Source organism: Coregonus lavaretus, assembly GCF_964263955.1.
Source record: "Coregonus lavaretus genome assembly, chromosome: 5".
Taxonomy (NCBI): Eukaryota; Metazoa; Chordata; class Actinopteri; order Salmoniformes; family Salmonidae; genus Coregonus; species Coregonus lavaretus.
Window position 1 is genome coordinate 4,705,119 of NC_139992.1, and position 19,753 is coordinate 4,724,871.

Consider the following 19,753-nt stretch of genomic DNA (forward strand, 5'->3'; position numbering starts at 1 on the left):
ACATAATAGTAAAAAAGCGTCAACTTGTATTATTAATTCATATATGACAAATAATTGTCTAAATATTAACAATTATTCATATTTAAATGACATTTGCATTACACTGGAGTTTTAAAACATGTTCCAAGGTCAAATAAAGAATAACACAATCAAAAACAAGTGAAGGAATTCTTGTACAGGATTGCTAGAATTTGTTGTGGGCTATTTACACAGAACAAAAATATAAACGCAATATGCAACAATTTCAAAGATTTTACTGAGTTACAGTTCATATAAGGAAATCAGTCAATTTAAATAAATTCATTAGGCTCTAATCTATGGATTTCACATGACTGGGAATACAGATATGCATCTGTTGGTCAGGGGCCTGGATCATAAAACCAGTCAGTATCTGGTGTGACCACCATTTGCCTCATGCACTGTGACACATCTCCTTCACATAGAGTTGATCAGGCTGTTGATTGTGGCCTGTGGAATGTTGTCCCACACCTCTTCAATGGCTGTGCGAAGTTGCTGGATATTGGCGGGAACTGGAACAGGCTGTCGTAAACTTCAATCCAGAGCATCCCAAACATGCTCAATGGGTGACATATCTGGTGAGTATGCAGGCCATGGAAGAACTGGGACATTTTCAGCTTCCAGGAATTGTGTACAGATCATGCTGAAACATGAGGTGATGGCGGCGGATGAATGGCAAGACAATGGGCCTCAGGATCTCATCACGGTATCTCTGTGCATTCAAATTGCCATCGATAAAATGAAATTGTGTTCGTTGTCTGTAGCTTATACCTGCCCATACCATAACCTCACCGCTACCATGGTGCACTCTGTTCACAACATTGACATCGGCACAAACCGCTCGTCCACACAACGCCATACATGCTATGCAGTCTGCTATCTGCCCGGTACAGTTGAAACCGGGATTAATCTGTGAAGAGTACACTTCTCCAGCTTGCCAGTGGCCATGGAAGGTGAGCATTTGCCCACTGATGTCGGCTACGACGCCGAGCTGCAGTCAGTTCAAGACCCTGGTAAGGACGATGAACACGCAGATGAGCTTCCCCAAGACGGTTTCTGACAGTTTGTGCTGAAATTATTCGGTTGTGCAAACCCACAGTTTAATCAGCTGTCCGGCTGGCAGGTCTCAGACGATCCCGCAGGTGAAGAAGCCAGATGTGGAGGTCCTGGGCTGGCGTGTTTACATGTGGTCTGCGGTTATGAGGCCGGTTGGACGTACTGCCAAATTCTCTAAAATGACATTGGAGGCAGCTTATGGTAGAGAAATGAACAGTTAATTATCTGGCAACAGTTCTGGTGGACATTCCTGCAGTCAGATTGCCAATTTCACGCGCCCTCAAAATTTGAGACATCTGTGGCATTGTGTGTGACAAAACTGCACATTTTAGAGTGGCCTTTTATTGTCCCCAGCAGAACACAGCTTTTTGTGCGTATGGAACATTTCTGGGATCATTTATTTCAGTTCATGAAACATGGGACCAACACTTTACATGTTGCGTTTATATTTTTGCTCAGTATATATATATATATATATTATTTTGTCAGTGCTGCTGCTGCCATGTTGACCCAGAGACTGTAGAGAGGATTGCATTACTACAGTCACATAAAACAAAATGAAGAGTTCACTGTGTTCACTCCTCTACAATCAGCCTACTGTCTATATACAGGTAACTGATACAATTATGGAAACACTTGAGTACATTTTGAAAAAAAAATATTTTGTCATTTAGCAGACGCTCTTATCCAGAGCGACTTACAGGAGCAATTAGGGTTAAGTGCCTTGCTCAAGGGCACATTGACAGATTTTTCACCTAGTTGGCTCGGGGATTAGAACCAGCGACCTTTCGGTTACTGGCACAACGCTCTTAACCACTAAGCTACCTGCCGCCCGTAAATGAGGGATACAAAGTATATTGGGTTGTTCTTCCTGAGAAGAAAAAAAATGTATGCACTCACTAACTGTAAGTCGCTCTGGATAAGAGCGTCTGCTAAATGGAAAAATGGAATTAATTAAGCAATTAACATCCCATCATGCTTAGGGTCATGTATAAAAAATATTGGGCAGGCCATTGCATCACATTAGTGGAAACCAAGACTGTTCTCAGGGTGGGTCTGCCGGTTTTGACTAGTAGGAGCGGCTTTTCGCAGCAGGTTAGGAGAATTAGGTTAAGGTTAGGAAAAGGGTTAGAGTCACGGTTTCCACTAATGCGATACAGCATCATTTTGGCCATTATTTTGGCTACCATGGCTATGCCGCTATAGGATTGACAATGCTCCCATCCACAGGGCACGAGTGGTCACTGAATGGTTTGATGAGCATGAAAACAATGTAAGCCATATGCCATGGCCCGCCTGAACACTTATGGGAAATTCTGGAGCGGCACCAGAGACAGTGTTTTCCACCACCATCAACAAAACTCAGAATGATGGAATTTCTCGTGAAAGAATGGTGTCGCATCCCTCTAACGGATAATTGTAGAATCTATGCCAAGGTGCATTGAAGCCGTTCTGGCTCGTGGCGGCCAACACTTTATGTTGGTGTTTCCTTTATTTTGGCAGTTACCTGTTGGTCAGGGGAAAAAAACTAAATTTTTCATGAATGTTAAAAAAGGGACAATAAACTTAGGATGAGGCCAATGTAGAGTAGATTTATTGAACACGTCTGTCCCACTTCACATCTAATAATTGTGTATTAATATGTTCAGGTACACAGCACACGCTTGGGATGAGTCCACCAAAACATTACAATACACACCTTGTTAAAGGAAACCAAAATGTGATTAAACCGCCCAATCTAGGCTTTGTGACAGAAACTCAGGACAAGGTGGAATCCGGTTGTAAAAATCATCCGATCATTAGCAGTAGTAGACCCATAACAACATTTCACTGCACTCAGTGTGAAGGCCAGCACAGACACAAACTCAAAGCCTTCAAACACACATATACACAGCAGCATGACTTCATACACAGCTGACATAACTAGGCTACATTACAGGTAGACTGAGCAAGATGACATCACCAATCACAACAGGGCGATTACCTTCTTAGTCATCAACATCAAAGCTACCAAGATTGCAATTATTGGCTCTTTGTAGCATGAAGAGAATCATGGCAGTCTTGGTCTTGAAGTCTAAATCAGGAGTTGTATGCCATCTTGCTACCATTAACTTACAAAATATACATGTTTTCATAATCTAGACATGTACAGTGGGGAAAAAAAGTATTTAGTCAGCCACCAATTGTGCAAGTTCTCCCACTTAAAAAGATGAGAGGCCTGTCATTTTCATCATAGGTACACGTCAACTATGACAGACAAATTGAGATTTTTTTTCTCCAGAAAATCACATTGTAGGATTTTTAATGAATTTATTTGCAAATTATGGTGGAAAATAAGTATTTGGTCACCTACAAACAAGCAAGATTTCTGGCACTCACAGACCTGTAACTTCTTCTTTAAGAGGCTCCTCTGTCCTCCACTCGTTACCTGTATTAATGGCACCTGTTTGAACTTGTTATCAGTATAAAAGACACCTGTCCACAACCTCAAACAGTCACACTCCAAACTCCACTATGGCCAAGACCAAAGAGCTGTCAAAGGACACCAGAAACAAAATTGTAGACCTGCACCAGGCTGGGAAGACTGAATCTGCAATAGGTAAGCAGCTTGGTTTGAAGAAATCAACTGTGGGAGCAATTATTAGGAAATGGAAGACATACAAGACCACTGATAATCTCCCTCGATCTGGGGCTCCAGACGTGTCCCCCTGCTTAAGCCAGTACATGTCCAGGCCCGTCTGAAGTTTGCTAGAGTGCATTTGGATTATCCAGAAGAGGATTGGGAGAATGTCATATGGTCAGATGAAACCAAAATAGAACTTTTTGGTAAAAACTCAACTCGTTGTGTTTGGAGGACAAAGAATGCTGAGTTGCATCCAAAGAACACCGTACCTACTGTGAAGCATGGGGGTGGAAACATCATGCTTTGGGGCTGTTTTTCTGCAAAGGAACCAGGACGACTGATCCGTGTAAAGGAAAGAATGAATGGGGCCATGTATCGTGAGATTTTGAGTGAAAACCTCCTTCCATCAGCAAGGGCATTGAAGATGAAACGTGGCTGGGTCTTTCAGCATGACAATGATCCCAAACACACCGCCCAGGCAACGAAGGAGTGGCTTCGTAAGAAGCATTTCAAGGTCCTGGAGTGGCCTAGCCAGTCTCCAGATCTCAACCCCATAGAAAATCTTTGGAGGGAGTTGAAAGTCCGTGTTGCCCAGCGACAGCCCCAAAACATCACTGCTCTAGAGGAGATCTGCATGGAGGAATGGGCCAAAATACCAGCAACAGTGTGTGAAAACCTTGTGAAGACTTACAGAAAACGTTTGACCTGTGTAATTGCCAACAAAGGGTATATAACAAAGTATTGAGAAACTTTCTTTTATACTGATAACAAGTTCAAACAGGTGCCATTAATACAGGTAACGAGTGGAGGACAGAGGAGCCTCTTAAAGAAGAAGTTACAGGTCTGTGAGTGCCAGAAATCTTGCTTGTTTGTAGGTGACCAAATACTTATTTTCCACCATAATTTGCAAATAAATTCATAAAAAATCCTACAATGTGATTTTCTGGATAAAAAATTCTCATTTTGTCTGTCATAGTTGACGTGTACCTATGATGAAAATTACAGGCCTCTCATCTTTTTAAGTGGGAGAACTTGCACAATTGGTGGCTGACTAAATACTTTTTTTCCCCACTGTCGTTTTCTATCCTGTCATATAATGTGAGCACAATTCAAGCTAAATAACATTTTCTAATTGGAGCAGTTTTTGTTTTGACACTAAACCTGCTGTTGGTCTTGTTTTCTTTTAATACATGTGGTAGTTACACAAAACAAGAGTCCTCTGTATGACGGAATAAAACGCAATATCAAAGAAACAGTAATATAATGGTGTTAACCAAAGCTCAAAAACTTCACTTTAAAATCAAACTAAAAGGTATAATGGACTATGTTATTAATATACGCTATGGAAAAGTATTTCACAGTAATGTAATTGAATCTTGACTTGGCAAAGAGAAATTATAACCAATTAAATAAAGCAGATATCATTTAGTACATCAAACAGAATACCAATGTGTAATTAATATTTTGTTTGTTACTTAATTTATCCAACTGACCTTTGACAATCTGCTTCATTATTTTGAAAATATCCCTGTGTGAAAAATGAGGGGCAGACTTACGTTAATGTGATTAAATTCATTGATAAATTCATTTTTTATCATAGGCTTGAGGCCAAACGAGTTTCCTCTCACTAATTTTGTTCAGTGCAAATAGTTTTACATTTATCATTCAATACACGATTGCGTGTCCTCACAATGGCTTTTGAAAAACAAGGACAACGGGATAGGATGGAGACTGTTTTCGACATGTCAACATTGTCCTTGTTTTTCTATAGTACATAAACTCCACAGGATTAGCTTTCACTGTCTAGCGCTGCTCTTTCCTTTTCTTAAAGAAACTTTAAAATGGCTGACAGACACCACAGGTGATGAACGGTGTTGACTGTCACTGTTTTAAAAAACAACAACTGGATTGATTTGTCTGAATGTCATGATTTCTATTAATACTGCCTTAAATATTAACCAATTCCACACAAAGTGAACACTGGGGTAAAGAGTGAAAACATAATGGTATTCTCTTTTGTTTTGAGCCCACGGCAAGAAAGCACCAGAGCCTGCCATGCTAACAGGTTTCCTCTAGATAACACAAGCACAAAGTCTGTGAATAGCATGAGGTGTGGCTAACGTTTGCCAGCTTCAGCTAGCTACTGAGCAGCTAACAAACTTGGGTAGCACAGATTAGATCCTCCATATGAAGTTGAACAATAGTGCATTGTGGGTAGTTTAGAAGTTATCCGAAAATAAGTTAATAAATATGTAATAACTCAAACACATGACTATGTTTGTACTTCTAGGTAACCAGATCGTGACTACAACCAAGTTACTAAGTCTTGCTTCCTACCCTTTAAATATGTATTGCAGGTGAAACATCTGTGACGTTTAACTACGATCGTTCATTTGATGGAAGCCATGATCTTGATGTACTGGAGAGCGCTGTGTGCGGCGTCGTTGTGTGCGTTGCCGCAGGAGATGCCCGTGCCGTGGCATACGGTGACGGGTGAGGTGGACAGCTCTGCCAGGCACTGGTACTGCCCGTTCACTGTCAGCTCATCTGCCAAGCAAACCACAGACACACTACACTGTACAATACACCTGGGAATAGGCCCGTTGAGCCATTCTTGAAAAACAGACAAAGTTCACATCTATGAGAGTTATGGTGATTTCACGGTCAGTAAAAGGAAGAGATGAACTCTACTCACCGATGTCAAAGTATGTGACTTCAAAGCCCTGCTCTTGGGATAGCTCCAGCATCATCTGGATGTAGTCTGTGTTGGGAATACTGAGTGGGTTCCTTCTCAGGAGAGACATCTTCTCTGCTGAGGAGTTACGCAAGTTCTCCAATCGGACACCGGGCTTTGGGATCTGGAATGAGTTGGTCAAAGAATACACATTACATTCATTCTAGATGACAAAATGTACCTAAATATGTTTTTATCATTCTTTGTGAAGAGGCCAAATAGAGAGGAAATATTCTACGTACCCATGTGATTTCAGGACAGCCAGACACATTTTGAAGTTTTGCCAACATCTTCTCCGCAGCTGTCCTTTTAGCCACCTTCTTGGAATTTCCCGTTGCTATCGGTTACATGTGGATGACATACAGCACTATGAATGACTCAAATGAACACTTCCGAAAGTAGAATGTGTTTAAATAATCCACCAATCCAAAAAAAAAACACAACTAATATGTTATTTCAATGCAATGATAAAACATTTAGAAAGAATAACAGTGGAATCACCATACCAGTCTCTGTGAGCGACTCCATTCTGCAGGTCACAGTGAACTCTCTCTTGTGAGGTGGGCCTGCCTCTGTGAAAACAGTGTATTCAGGGAGGCGCCATCCCCGCTGCAGGGCCAGCTCCTTTGTGGAGGAATCCATATTAGCAAAGATATGAAAACAAGCAATCTATTCATAACCATAAGGACTATTTTTCTTCTGTTCCCCTGAAGGTGCTCAATGACAACAGAAATGTGTTACTATGACTACAGTCCTGCAACAATACACAGCCCTATTGTCTTACAACAGGCCAATAACAAAGACACCTGCAGTTTCCCCACTGAGTTGGGTTGGTCGTTGGGCTCTTCTGGGATGCCGTTACTTTCCTTCTTTATGTGAAGGCTGCAGTGGGGGGAAATCAGACGTATAAAGTGAACAATGTTACTGGCTGTAATGGTTGCAAATGCTACTTGTTGGCAGATATTGTCCATGTTAACTCACGGTGTTCCAGTGTCTATTTCCAGAAGGTTCAGGACAGACTCAGCGGCCTGGTGTTTGGCAGCTTTTTTACTGGACCCTTGACCTGGGATACAACAACAGAATGACATCATATTGAGGATGAGGCAAACATGAATATAACTTTGAAGTCCATGCTGTTTATACAAGCCCCCCCTAATTCTCTAGCTAAGTAGAGTGTAATGTACATAGCTAGCTATCTACGTTGCAAGATGACTCACTCACCTGTGCAGGACATATCTCCTATTGTAACGTTGAAGATGAAGCTGGGTTGGTGCGCCTCCCCTTCAGCCTTTTCCATCACGTACACGGGAGGGTTTCCAATTTTGGTTCCGTATTCATGTAGAACTTGTATGGGTGTTTTACCAGGGCACGGTGCCTGTGGTTGTTGAATACTCAAGCTGCGTAAAAAGCACGATGAACAGTCATTAGTGTCACTGCATTGGATTCAATGGTATAGCTGTGTTTGTTGTATTATTTAGCAACCAATGACAGTCCAAGTTGTGAGAAATACAGTACAGCTAGCTAATTGGGCATTGCTAATAACAATTATACCCAGGTAGCTATCTAGGGTTAGCGTGCTAGCTAACGTCGAACATCAAATGGATGTAGCTAGCTGGTAGCATGACAGACCTCGTGTTGTTATTGTGCGTGGTTCTTATTAGTGTAGGTTGAAATTCGTCTTGAGACATGGCTAACAATATCTAGTTAATAAAGTTGTTGGGTATATTGATCGAAGACTCGCCAGAAACCCTGACAAAGTACTTCCGGGTCACGGAATATCAGACATTTTCAAAGTAAAAGTCCCCCGCGTAATAGCAGAAAAGTGTAAATAACCTGTATCTATTAATGATATATATATGAAAAATAATTGTCTAAACATTAACAATGACTAATATTAGTTAATATTTAAGTGACATTTTAATTCAATGTGGGTTTTAAAACATGCTCCAAGGTCAAATAAATGCCCCCAATGCAAATCACTGTATATGAAATACATATTGGTTTATAGAGTAAAAACTATTGTAGTGGCTGCAGTAAAAGTGCAGTAAAAGTGTTGTTGGGAATACTCAATAGGGTCTGTAGAATGTATATATGGTGTCATTTCATGGGGCACTGAATTATACGGATTGTTGCTGGCCTTTTACTCCACCCATTCCATTGGCCACAATGCAAATCACTGTATATGGATTACATGTTGGCATATTTTCTGAAAGCCATAAGATAATACTTAGAGCTGACCGTCTTCTCACTTCACAAAGGCTATTTCCCAGTATGAAGCATTGAATTAAATTAATTACTATCCCCAAGCACTAAGACTTTTGAACAGCCAAAGACTCCAGGCACTGAGACTTTTGAACAGCCAAAGACTCCAGGCACTGAGACTTTTGAACAGCCAAAGACTCCAGGCACTGAGACTTTTGAACAGCCAAAGACTCCAGGCACTGAGACTTTTGAACAGCCAAAGACTCCAGGCACTGAGACTTTTGAACAGCCAAAGACTCCAGGCACTGAGACTTTTGAACAGCCAAAGACTCCAGGCACTGAGACTTTTGAACAGCCAAAGACTCCAGGCACTGAGACTTTTGAACAGCCAAAGACTCCAGGCACTGAGACTTTTGAACAGCCAAAGACTCCAGGCACTGAGACTTTTGAACAGCCAAAGACTCCAGGCACTGAGACTTTTGAACAGCCAAAGACTCCAGGCACTGAGACTTTTGAACAGCCAAAGACTCCAGGCACTGAGACTTTTGAACAGCCAAAGACTCCAGGCACTGAGACTTTTGAACAGCCAAAGACTCCAGGCACTGAGACATTTGAACAGCCAGACAATGGCTGCCCACCCTCACCCACAGTCTATCTGCACTGACTATATGACTATATGCCACTCACGGGTCTCTACCCACACACCCACATATGCCTACACTGACACTCCTGCACACACACACACAGACACACACACATACACACACACTGACACCAACACACATACACACACATTCATCACCACTCAAACACACCCACCCACCACTTATGCTGCTGCTATATTGATTATTATAATTATTATTTATTAACCGTTCACACCCTTCTTGTTGGCGGAGAGAAAATGTAGCTTATATTTAGCTTATTTCCTGCAATTCTACACATTTCGTCATGGGGTGCAGAGAAAACTTTGCCGTTTTAAAGCTCATTTTCTTGCAATTCTATACGTTTTGGCATTTATTATGTTTATTCATGTGATATTTGAGTGACTCAAACATTACAACAAAATCTATGGCCTAAAGAAATCAATGAGTTCATTATTTGAAAAAAGGACCATATGCATTTCAGGTAAAATAACAACCCAATGTTTATCTCCAAGGACAAATTAGCTAGCAACAGCAAGCTAGCTAAAGATCCAGGAATGTTTCGACTTTCGACCTGTACCCAAATCAATACAGTTGGTTCACAGTTGGTTTTGGTATTTTAACCTGCCATGAACGCATCTGATGGGGATAGAAAACAATCAGCATGTGCACTTAGACATGCGCAGAGCCAGTTTGGTCAGCATGTTATGGTTTCACAGAACTAGGATAAGATACTTTTGTGTAGTGTATGTGGACACCCCTTCAAATTAGTGGATTCAGCTATTTCAGCCACACCCGTTACTGACAGGTGTATAAAATCGAGCATACAGCCATGCAATCTCTAACACAAACATTGGCAGTAGAATGGCCTTCATGAAGAGCTCAGTGACTTTCAACGTGGCACCGTCATAGGATGCCACCTTTCCAACAACTCAGTTCGTCAAATCTCTGCCCTGCTAGAGCTGCCCCTGCTAGAGCTGCCCCGGTCAACTGTAAGTGCTTTTATTGTGAAGGGGAAACATCTAGGAGCAACAAGGGCTCAGCCGTAAAGTAGTAGGCAACACAGGCTCCCAGAGCGGGACCGCCGAGTGCTGAAGCGCGTTAAAATCGTCTGTCCTCGGTTTTAACTCTCACTACCGAGTTCCAAACTGCCCCTGGAAGAAACGTCAGCACAAGAACTGTTCGTCGGGAGCTTCATGAAATGGGTTTCCATGGCCGAGCAGCCGCACACAAGCCTAAGATCACCATGCGCAATGCCAAGCGTCGACTCTGCAGCAGTGGAAATGTGTTCCCTGGAGTGATGAATCACTCAGTCCGACGGATTAATCTAGGTTTGGTGGATGCCAGGAGAATGCTACCTGCCCCAATGTATAGTGCCAAATGTAATGTTTGGTGGAGGAGGAATAATGGTCTGGGGCTGTTTTTCATGGTTTCATGGCCCCTTAGTTCCAGTGAAGGGGATATCTTAACGCTACAGCATACAATGACATTCTAGACGATTCTGTGCTTCCAACTTTGTGGCAACAGTTTGGGGATGGCCTTTCCCTGTTTCAGCATGACAATGCCCCGGTGCACAAAGCGAGGTCCATACAGAAAGGGTTTGTCGAGATCGGTGTGGAAGAACTTGACTGGCCTGCACAGAGCCCTGACCTCAACCCCATCAAACACCTTTGGGATGAATTGGATGCTCTTGTGGCTGAATGGAAGCAAGTCCCTGCAGCAATGTTCCAACATCTAGTGGAAAGCCTTCCCAGAAGAGTGGAGGCTGTTATAGCAGCAAAGCGGGGACCAACTCCATATTAATGCCCATGATTTTGGAATGAGATTTTAGATGAACAGGTGTCCACATACATGTAGTGTACATGAGGCTATAAGCCACTAGAGGGTGCTACTAGGATAAGATACATGAGGCTATAAGCCACTAGAGGGTGCTACTAGGATAAGATACAGTGGGGAAAAAAAGTATTTAGTCAGCCACCAATTGTGCAAGTTCTCCCACTTAAAAAGATGAGAGAGGCCTGTAATTTTCATCATAGGTACACGTCAACTATGACAGACAAATTGAGAAAAAAAATCCAGAAAATCACATTGTAGGATTTTTAATGAATTTATTTGCAAATTATGGTGGAAAATAAGTATTTGGTCACCTACAAACAAGCAAGATTTCTGGCTCTCACAGACCTGTAACTTCTTCTTTAAGAGGCTCCTCTGTCCTCCACTCGTTACCTGTATTAATGGCACCTGTTTGAACTTGTTATCAGTATAAAAGACACCTGTCCACAACCTCAAACAGTCACACTCCAAACTCCACTATGGTCAAGACCAAAGAGCTGTCAAAGGACACCAGAAACAAAATTGTAGACCTGCACCAGGCTGGGAAGACTGAATCTGCAATAGGTAAGCAGCTTGGTTTGAAGAAATCAACTGTGGGAGCAATTATTAGGAAATGGAAGACATACAAGACCACTGATAATCTCCCTCGATCTGGGGCTCCACGCAAGATCTCACCCCGTGGGGTCAAAATGATCACAAGAACGGTGAGCAAAAATCCCAGAACCACACGGGGGGACCTAGTGAATGACCTGCAGAGAGCTGGGACCAAAGTAACAAAGCCTACCATCAGTAACACACTACTCCGCCAGGGACTCAAATCCTGCATTGCCAGACGTGTCCCCCTGCTTAAGCCAGTACATGTCCAGGCCCGTCTGAAGTTTGCTAGAGTGCATTTGGATGATCCAGAAGAGGATTGGGAGAATGTCATATGGTCAGATGAAACCAAAATATAACTTTTTGGTAAAAACTCAACTCATCGTGTTTGGAGGACAAAGAATGCTGAGTTGCATCCAAAGAACACCATACCTACTGTGAAGCATGGGGGTGGAAACTTCATGCTTTGGGGCTGTTTTTCTGCAAAGGGACCAGGACGACTGATCAGTGTAAAGGAAAGAATGAATGGGGCCATGTATCATGAGATTTTGAGTGAAAACCTCCTTCCATCAGCAAGGGCATTGAAGATGAAACGTGGCTGGGTCTTTTAGCATGACAATGATCCCAAACACACCTCCCGGGCAACGAAGGAGTGGCTTCGTAAGAAGCATTTCAAGGTCCTGGAGTGGCCTAGCCAGTCTCCAGATCTCAACCCCATAGAAAATCTTTGGAGGGAGTTGAAAGTCTGTGTTGCCCAGTGACAGCACCAAAACATCACTGCTCTAGAGGAGATCTGCATGGAGGAATGGGCCAAAATACCAGCAACAGTGTGTGAAAACCTTGTGAAGACTTACAGAAAACGTTTGACCTGTGTCATTGCCAACAAGGGGTATATAACAAAGTATTGAGAAACTTTTGTTATTGACCAAATACTTATTTTCCACCATAATTTGCAAATAAATTCATAAAAAATCCTACAATGTGATTTTCTGGGAAAAAAATGCTCATTTTGTCTGTCATAGTTGACGTGTACCTATGATGAAAATTACAGGCCTCTCTCATCTTTTTAAGTGGGAGAACTTGCACAATTGGTGGCTGACTAAATACTTTTTTCCCCACTGTACATGAGGCTATAAGCCACTAGAGCCCTCAAACTCAACTCTGGACCTCGAAGCTAGTTCCAGTGCATTTTTTCATTGTTCCACTCTAATGAGGGACTGATTTAGACCTGGGACTCCAGGTGTGTGTAATTCATTATCAGGTAGAACAGAAAACCAGCAGGCTCCGGACCTCGAAGGGTAAGAGTTGAGTTCCCCTGCACTAGAGGGTGTTACTAGGAAAAGATACGGTTTCCCAAACTCGGACCCGGTTCTGGGGCCTCCCTGGGTGCACGTTTTGGTTTTTGGGCTAGCAAGCTTGATGATTAGTTGATTGATTAGTTGATTATCAGTTGAATCAGCTGTATAGTGCTATGGCAAAATATGCACCCGGGGGGGACCCCAGGACCAATTTTAGGAAACCCTGGGATAAGATACGAGGCTGTAAGCCACTAGAGGGTGCTACTAGGAGAAGATACGAGGCTGTAAGCCACTAGAGGGTGCTACTAGGAGAAGATACGAGGCTGTAAGCCACTAGAGGGTGCTACTAGGAGAAGATACGAGGCTGTAAGCCACTAGAGGGTGCTACTAGGAGAAGATACGAGGCTGTAAGCCACTAGAGGGTGCTACTAGGAGAAGATACGAGGCTGTAAGCCACTAGAGGGTGCTACTAGGAGAAGATACGAGGCTGTAAGCCACTAGAGGGTGCTACTAGGAGAAGATACGAGGCTGTAAACCACTAGGCCAGGGGTAGGTTACCCTGGTCCTGAAGGGCCGCAGGTACTGCAGAGGTACTGCAGGATTTTGTTCCAACTACACGCCACACCTGCCCAACTGAGCTAATTGATCAATTCAGTGCTTAAATTCAATACCTCTGGTCTTCCAGGTCAGTTCAATCAAAAACCAGGGTTACCTACCCCATGCACTATTTATTTTATTTCACCTTTATTTAACCTTTATTTAACCAGGTAAGCCAGTTGAGAACAAGTTCTCATTTACAACTGCGACCTGGCCAAGATAAAGCAAAGCAGTGCGATTAAAAATAACAACAACACAGAGTTACATATGGAATACACAAAACGTACAGTCAATAACACAATAGAAAATCTATATACAGTGTGTGAAAATGTAGTAAGTTATGGCGGTAAGGCAATAAATAGGCCAAAGTGCAAAATATTTACAATTTAGTATTAACACTGGAGAGATAGACGTGCAAAAGATGATGTGAAAATAGAGATACTGGAGTGCAAATGAGCAAAATAAATAACAATATGGGGATGATGGTAGTTGGGTGGGCCATATAATCATCCAGGAATACATCTCAAGCAAACTGGAAATAAAATAAAACCGTGATAGGATCTGTAAAACCAAGAAACACTTTTGAGCTTAGCACCAGTCATGTACATAGCATACAATGACAAATTCAAAACATAGCCATTTCTCAATGTGCTCCACCTTATAACATTCTTTATCTTATATAAAGTAGTAATTCTCTTTAGTTTAGATTTTTCCCTGATGTAGTTATAATTTTGTAACATAATTTTAACATTATGCATTATGACCATGCAAAGCTACAAAAAAAATATTTATTTCGTATCATACACACTTTTATTTTGAAGGCAAAACGGAGAACCGGAAGTCAATATTGCTGCCGGAACGTTAATGTTACGTCATGCTAAAGGTATATTGTACAAATGTAATTTGTCTGCTGCAGAAACCGGCGAATTTAGCTGGGGGAATTGCCGATTTCATCAGTCGACAACTTGTTCAACAACAACCGGTTCACCAGGTCAAATAGATATTCTTCTTCCGCAGTTGTAGGTCAGATAATAAGTGAATACTTCCATCTACTGGTTGTAATGAGGAGCACGAGATGACATTTAATAGAAAGAGAATGGAGCTTTTTTTTCTGCAGTATCATTGTTTTGAGTGAGTGTTGTTCATATGACGTCTTTCCCACTTGGTTAGTCTGTAACATGCTGTACAGTGGACTGTATTGATGTGTGATTAATTACCAGAAATTCCTTTCTCTTTGATTCTGGAACCATAAAGTCTGTGAGAACCTAGAAGTAGAAGTTAACTATGACCTAATATTAGAATCCCAGAGAAACCCTGACCAGACTTGTCACTTGTGGTCCTCAGGCCATCAGTGTGCTGCTCCAGCCTTGTAGGCTACTGGGTTTCCCAAACTATGGACATGTGAACGTTTTTCATTTCCCTTGCCCTAGTCAGTATTTCACTCAAAGCACAAAACTCATTCAAATACCATTGATATAGTTAAAATGGGTAGTTTACATTGATAGTAAAGTTCCGTGCATAAAGTCTGTTCTTGGCCTATACGTGCCTTTGTGTTCTCTAGGCAGGGTTTTTTGCAGGACATGCAGGAGCAGATGGGTAAGCTGACTGCCCTCCTGATGGATAGTTTCTCAATCATGGTCAGGTGAAGGGAATCTCTGTCTCCTGAGGTCATCATGTCTCTGTTTCACAGCTGTTGGACGAGGCAGAGCAGAGAGCTGAGAGAGTCAGTCAGCAGTAACAACTGGAGATTGAGTAGATACGTTATGCCCCACTGCTAACAGAGGTGTACTTTGGATGGAAGGGAAGTAGTGTCTATTTTTTTACAGCACATCTAGGTTATACTACGAATGGTAAACAAATATATAGTTCTACCTATACAACTTCATTATTCCATTGTTATAGATCACTTTTATGCGGGACTGTCAAATTGGAATAAGGTCCTTTGAAAAATTAGCCGCCGAAATTGTCGCAACCCCTATTACTAGCCTGTTCAACCTCTCTTTCGTATCGTCTGAAATCCCCAGAGATTGGAAAGCTGCCGCCGTCATCCCCCTCTTCAAAGGGGGTGACATTCTAGATCCAAACTGTTACAGACCTATATCCATCCTGCCCTGCCTTTCGAAAGTTTTTGAAAGCCAAGTTAACTAACAGATTACATTTACATTTTAAGTCATTTAGCAGACGCTCTTATCCAGAGCGACTTACAGTTAGTGAATACATTTTTTTTTTTTTTTTATACTGGCCCCCCTGTGGGAATCGAACCGACAACCCTGGCGTTGCAAACACCATGCTCTATCACCAACCATTTAGATCACCAACCATTTAGAATCCCACCGTACCTTCTCCGCTATGCAATCCGGTTTCCGAGCTGGTCATGGGTGCACCTCAGCCACACTCAAGGTCCTAAACGATATTATAACCGCGATCGATAATAGACAGTACTGTGCAACCGTCTTCATCGACCTGGCCAAGGCTTTCGACTCTGTCAACCACTGCATTCTTATTGGCAGACTAAATATCCTTGGTTTCTCAAATGACTGCCTCGCCTGGTTCACCAACTACTTCTCAGATAGAGTTCAATGTGTCAAATTGGAGGGCCTGTTGTCTGGACCTATGGCAGTCTCTATGGGGGTGCCACATGGTTCAATTCTTGGGCCGACTCTTTTCTCTGTGTATATCAATGATGTCGCTCTTGCTGCTGGTGGTTCTCAGATCCACCTCTACACAGACGACACCATTTTGTATACATCTGGCCCTTCATTGGACACTGTGTTAACAAACCTCCAAACAAGCTTCCATGCCATACAACACTCCTTCCGTAGCCTCCAACTGCTCTTAAACACTAGTAAAACTAAATGCATGCTCTTCAATCGAACGCTGCTGGGACCCGCCCACCCGACTAGAATCACTACTCTCGATGGGTCTGACCTAGAGTATGTGGACAACTACAAATACCTAGGTGTCTGGTTAGACTGTAAACTCTCCTTCCAGACTCACATTAAGCATCTCCAATCCAAAGTTAAATCTAGAATTGGCTTCCTATTTCGCAACAAAGCCTCCTTCACTCATGCTGCCAAACATGCCCTCGTAAAACTGACTATCCTACCGATCCTTGACTTCGGCGATGTCATTTGCAAAATAGCCTCCAACACTCTACTCAGCTAATTGGATGTAGTCTATCACAGTGCCATCCATTTTGTCACCAAAGCCCCATATACTACCCACCACTGTGACCTGTACGCTCTTGTTGGCTGGTCCTCACTACATATTCGTCGCCAAACCCACTGGCTCTAGGCCATCTATAAATCACTGCTAGGCAAATCCCCGTCTTATCTTAGCTCATTGGTCACCATAGCAACACCCACCCGTAGTCTGCGCTCCAGCAGGTATATCTCACTGGTCATCCCCAAAGCCAACACCTCCTTTGGCCGCCATTCCTTCCAGTTCTCTGCTGCCAATGACTGGAACGAACTGCAAAAATCTCTGAAGCTGGAGACTCTTATCTCCCTCACTAACTTTAAGCATCAGTTGTCAGAGCAGCTTACCGATCACTGCACCTGTACACAGCCATTCTGAAATTAGCCCACCCAACTACCTCATCCCCATATTGTTATTTATTTTGCTCATTTGCACCCCAGTATCTCTATTTGCACATCATCTCTTGCACATCTATCATTCCAGTGTTAATACTAATTGTAATTATTTTGCACTATGGCCAATTTATTGCCTTACCTCCATAACTTGCTACATTTGCACACACTGTATATAGATTTTCTATTGTGTTATTGACACTTCGTTTTGTTTATTCCATATGTAACTCTGTGTTGTTGTTCTTTTTATCGCACTGCTTTGCTTTATCTTGGCCAGGTCGCAGTTGTAAATGAGAACTTGTTCTCAACTGGCTTACCTGGTTAAATAAAGGTGAAATTAAAAAACCCAAAAGAATCAAGGTGATTCCCAGTGCCCCTTTCCCTCTGATAACAGGCAGCTGATGCAGGCCCACAGATCTGAGATCAGTGCTTTGGTGACCCTCCACACCAAGACTCTGGAGGGGGATAGGGGCTGTGCAGAGGACAGATGTGGTATCCTCACATCCTAACTAATACTTCAAACTGTCCCTATAACTCTCACCCTTCATTTGTTTGCAAACCCTCACAGCCGTGCTGGAGGGGGATTATGACTTCCTCAAGAGCTCGTTCCGCATATACAAAGTGAATTAACATTGCCACCTGTTGGCACATGGCATCCGTCAGAACTTGGTGTTTCACATTTTGTCAGTGAAATGTGCTGCAAAGAAAGTTTGAATTATTGTGGAAATAAAAAAACATTTTTTCCCTACTGCTCTAGGACAGTAACTTTGAGGCGATGCGTAGCAGCTGGCTAAGGAAGGAGAACAGCTATAAATAGGAGCAGGAGAGGAATCTCATGGACCAACTGATGCTAATCAACCATTAAATCATTGTGAGGTTATTCACAGTATTAAATGTAATACACCTCCACGCCAGGTTAGATGAGATACACCTCCACGCCAGGTTAGATAAGATACACCTCCACGCCAGGTTAGATGAGATACACCTCCACGCCAGGTTAGATGAGATACACCTCCACGCCAGGTTAGATGAGATACACCTCCACGCCAGGTTTGATGAGATACACATCCACGCCAGGTTAGATGAGATACACCTCCACGCCAGGTTAGATGAGATACACCTCCACGCCAGGTTAGATGAGATACAGGTCAGAGGAGTGTTCTTGCTACCAATTGTTAACCTGAATTTGACTTATAGGTGGTTTGGACAATAGGATAGTTTACCTCTGAAGTCACAGAGGGTGTGGCTTTCTAGGTACTAGCTGGTGATGTGATAAAGAAGGATGTAACCATCAGTTTGTTGAGAACAGCTCTTCACCAGACACGACAGGAACTGGACATAGTTGTAAGGATACTCTATATATCCCCTTCATGCAGAGAAAAGTGTCACTGGAGTCTCTGTTCAAACCTGCTAGTGACGGCCATCTTCTTCTTGTGACAGACATGTCATATGTCAGACTTTGAGAAAAAAAACGCACAGCGGCTTGGGCCAAGACGCACGTCACGCAAGAAGCAAGAGAGCCATAGTGCAACTCATGACCACACCAATACATGTTTGAACGTCACTTTGTTTTATTCTTGATCTGTAATAGAATGTCTTAAATGTGTTGTATGACATGCCATGTTGTGCCAAGGACTACTTTGGATTGTTTTGAAACAGCAACCACAACAAACTTATCAACATTGATTGAAAATTGCATTTATTGATTTAGGAAGTCAATATACAAGGGGATAAGAAATTGACAATATATAACAAAAAAAATAACAGGTTATAAAAGTAGCATAATAAGTGCTTATAACTTACTTCAGTTCTTCTCTTGTTTTTGCTTCTCCTTTACATTTAAAAATACCCTTTAAAAGATGAACTCCGCAGAAATCGCTCCACCACTTCCTGGTTGCTAAAATTTTAATTTCAGTTTGTGACAAAACAAGCAAGTATAGTGTAGAGAATCATTGTACCATCTAAAGCGCTGTGAAATATATTTTCCATAACCAAAAATATTGTATTTTCAACTGAGCTGTTTGAAGCTGGTGTACAAAATCGAAAGTTAAAGATGCAAAAACAAGTATAGAAATGGAGCACATAGAACAGATCTACCGCTTCTTAGACCTGCTTTCAATGAAAATGACAGCTCTGTAACTCATATTTCTATGTGGATTTGGTCAGGAGTTTCATATTGCAGCTTTAAAAACATTTCCTACAATTTTCTACAAAGTTCTTTTGATATATTTCTACTGAATTTCATTTTAAATTTATATAAAAAACAGAGCGAGGTGTAAAAAAAAAAACTGTAGACCTGCAGCTTCTACCCGAGGGATCCCAGAGTTCTACCCGAGGGATCCCAGAGTTCTACCCGAGGGATCCCAGAGTTCTACCCGAGGGATCCCAGAGTTCTACCCGAGGGATCCCAGAGGGTGCAGTGTATATATTGTTGGTGACAGTCCACTCATCTAGTGTCTGAATCAGTCCCTGAGTTAGTGGGAAAGTATAAGGACCAGATTTAAACCCCTCTGCTCTAGGGGTCTCAGGACAATATTTGTGGCTCACATAGCCTGGGAGGTGGGTCT

General features: G+C 42.3%; 1 protein-coding gene across 2 annotated transcripts; it reads right to left on the bottom strand.

The window, feature by feature from the left end:
* Window positions 1–4,317: 4,317 nt before the first annotated feature.
* Window positions 4,318–8,182, bottom strand: LOC311129486 (interferon-inducible double-stranded RNA-dependent protein kinase activator A homolog). 2 transcript variants are annotated; one of them, XR_014613285.1, is made up of 9 exons: window positions 8,061–8,182; window positions 7,653–7,828; window positions 7,413–7,494; window positions 7,238–7,313; window positions 6,938–7,055; window positions 6,674–6,768; window positions 6,393–6,555; window positions 6,035–6,244; window positions 4,318–5,225 (listed from the first exon to the last, which is right to left on the bottom strand). XR_014613285.1 is itself a non-coding variant. In XM_084161776.1 (8 exons), exons 1-8 carry the CDS (start codon window positions 8,117–8,119, stop codon window positions 6,087–6,089), a joined length of 927 nt encoding a protein of 308 aa, XP_084017902.1. In that variant the 5' UTR covers window positions 8,120–8,182; the 3' UTR covers window positions 4,318–6,086. The 2 variants fall into 2 exon arrangements, 1 of the variants encoding a protein (XP_084017902.1); XM_084161776.1 differs by having other exon boundaries at window positions 4,318–6,244.
* Window positions 8,183–19,753: the final 11,571 nt, after the last annotated feature.

Bases quoted from the DNA above. Each gene is read 5' to 3' on its own strand.
- LOC311129486 (XM_084161776.1), bottom strand. From the start codon at position 8,119: ATGTCTCAAGACGAATTTCAACCTACACTAATAAGAACCACGCACAAT. The intron at 7,829-8,060 runs GTCTGTCATGCT...CTTTTTACGCAG, and splicing joins ACGCACAATAACAACACGAG to CTTGAGTATTCAACAACCAC. The intron at 6,245-6,392 runs GTGAGTAGAGTT...TTTGCTTGGCAG, and splicing joins AGTCACATACTTTGACATCG to ATGAGCTGACAGTGAACGGG.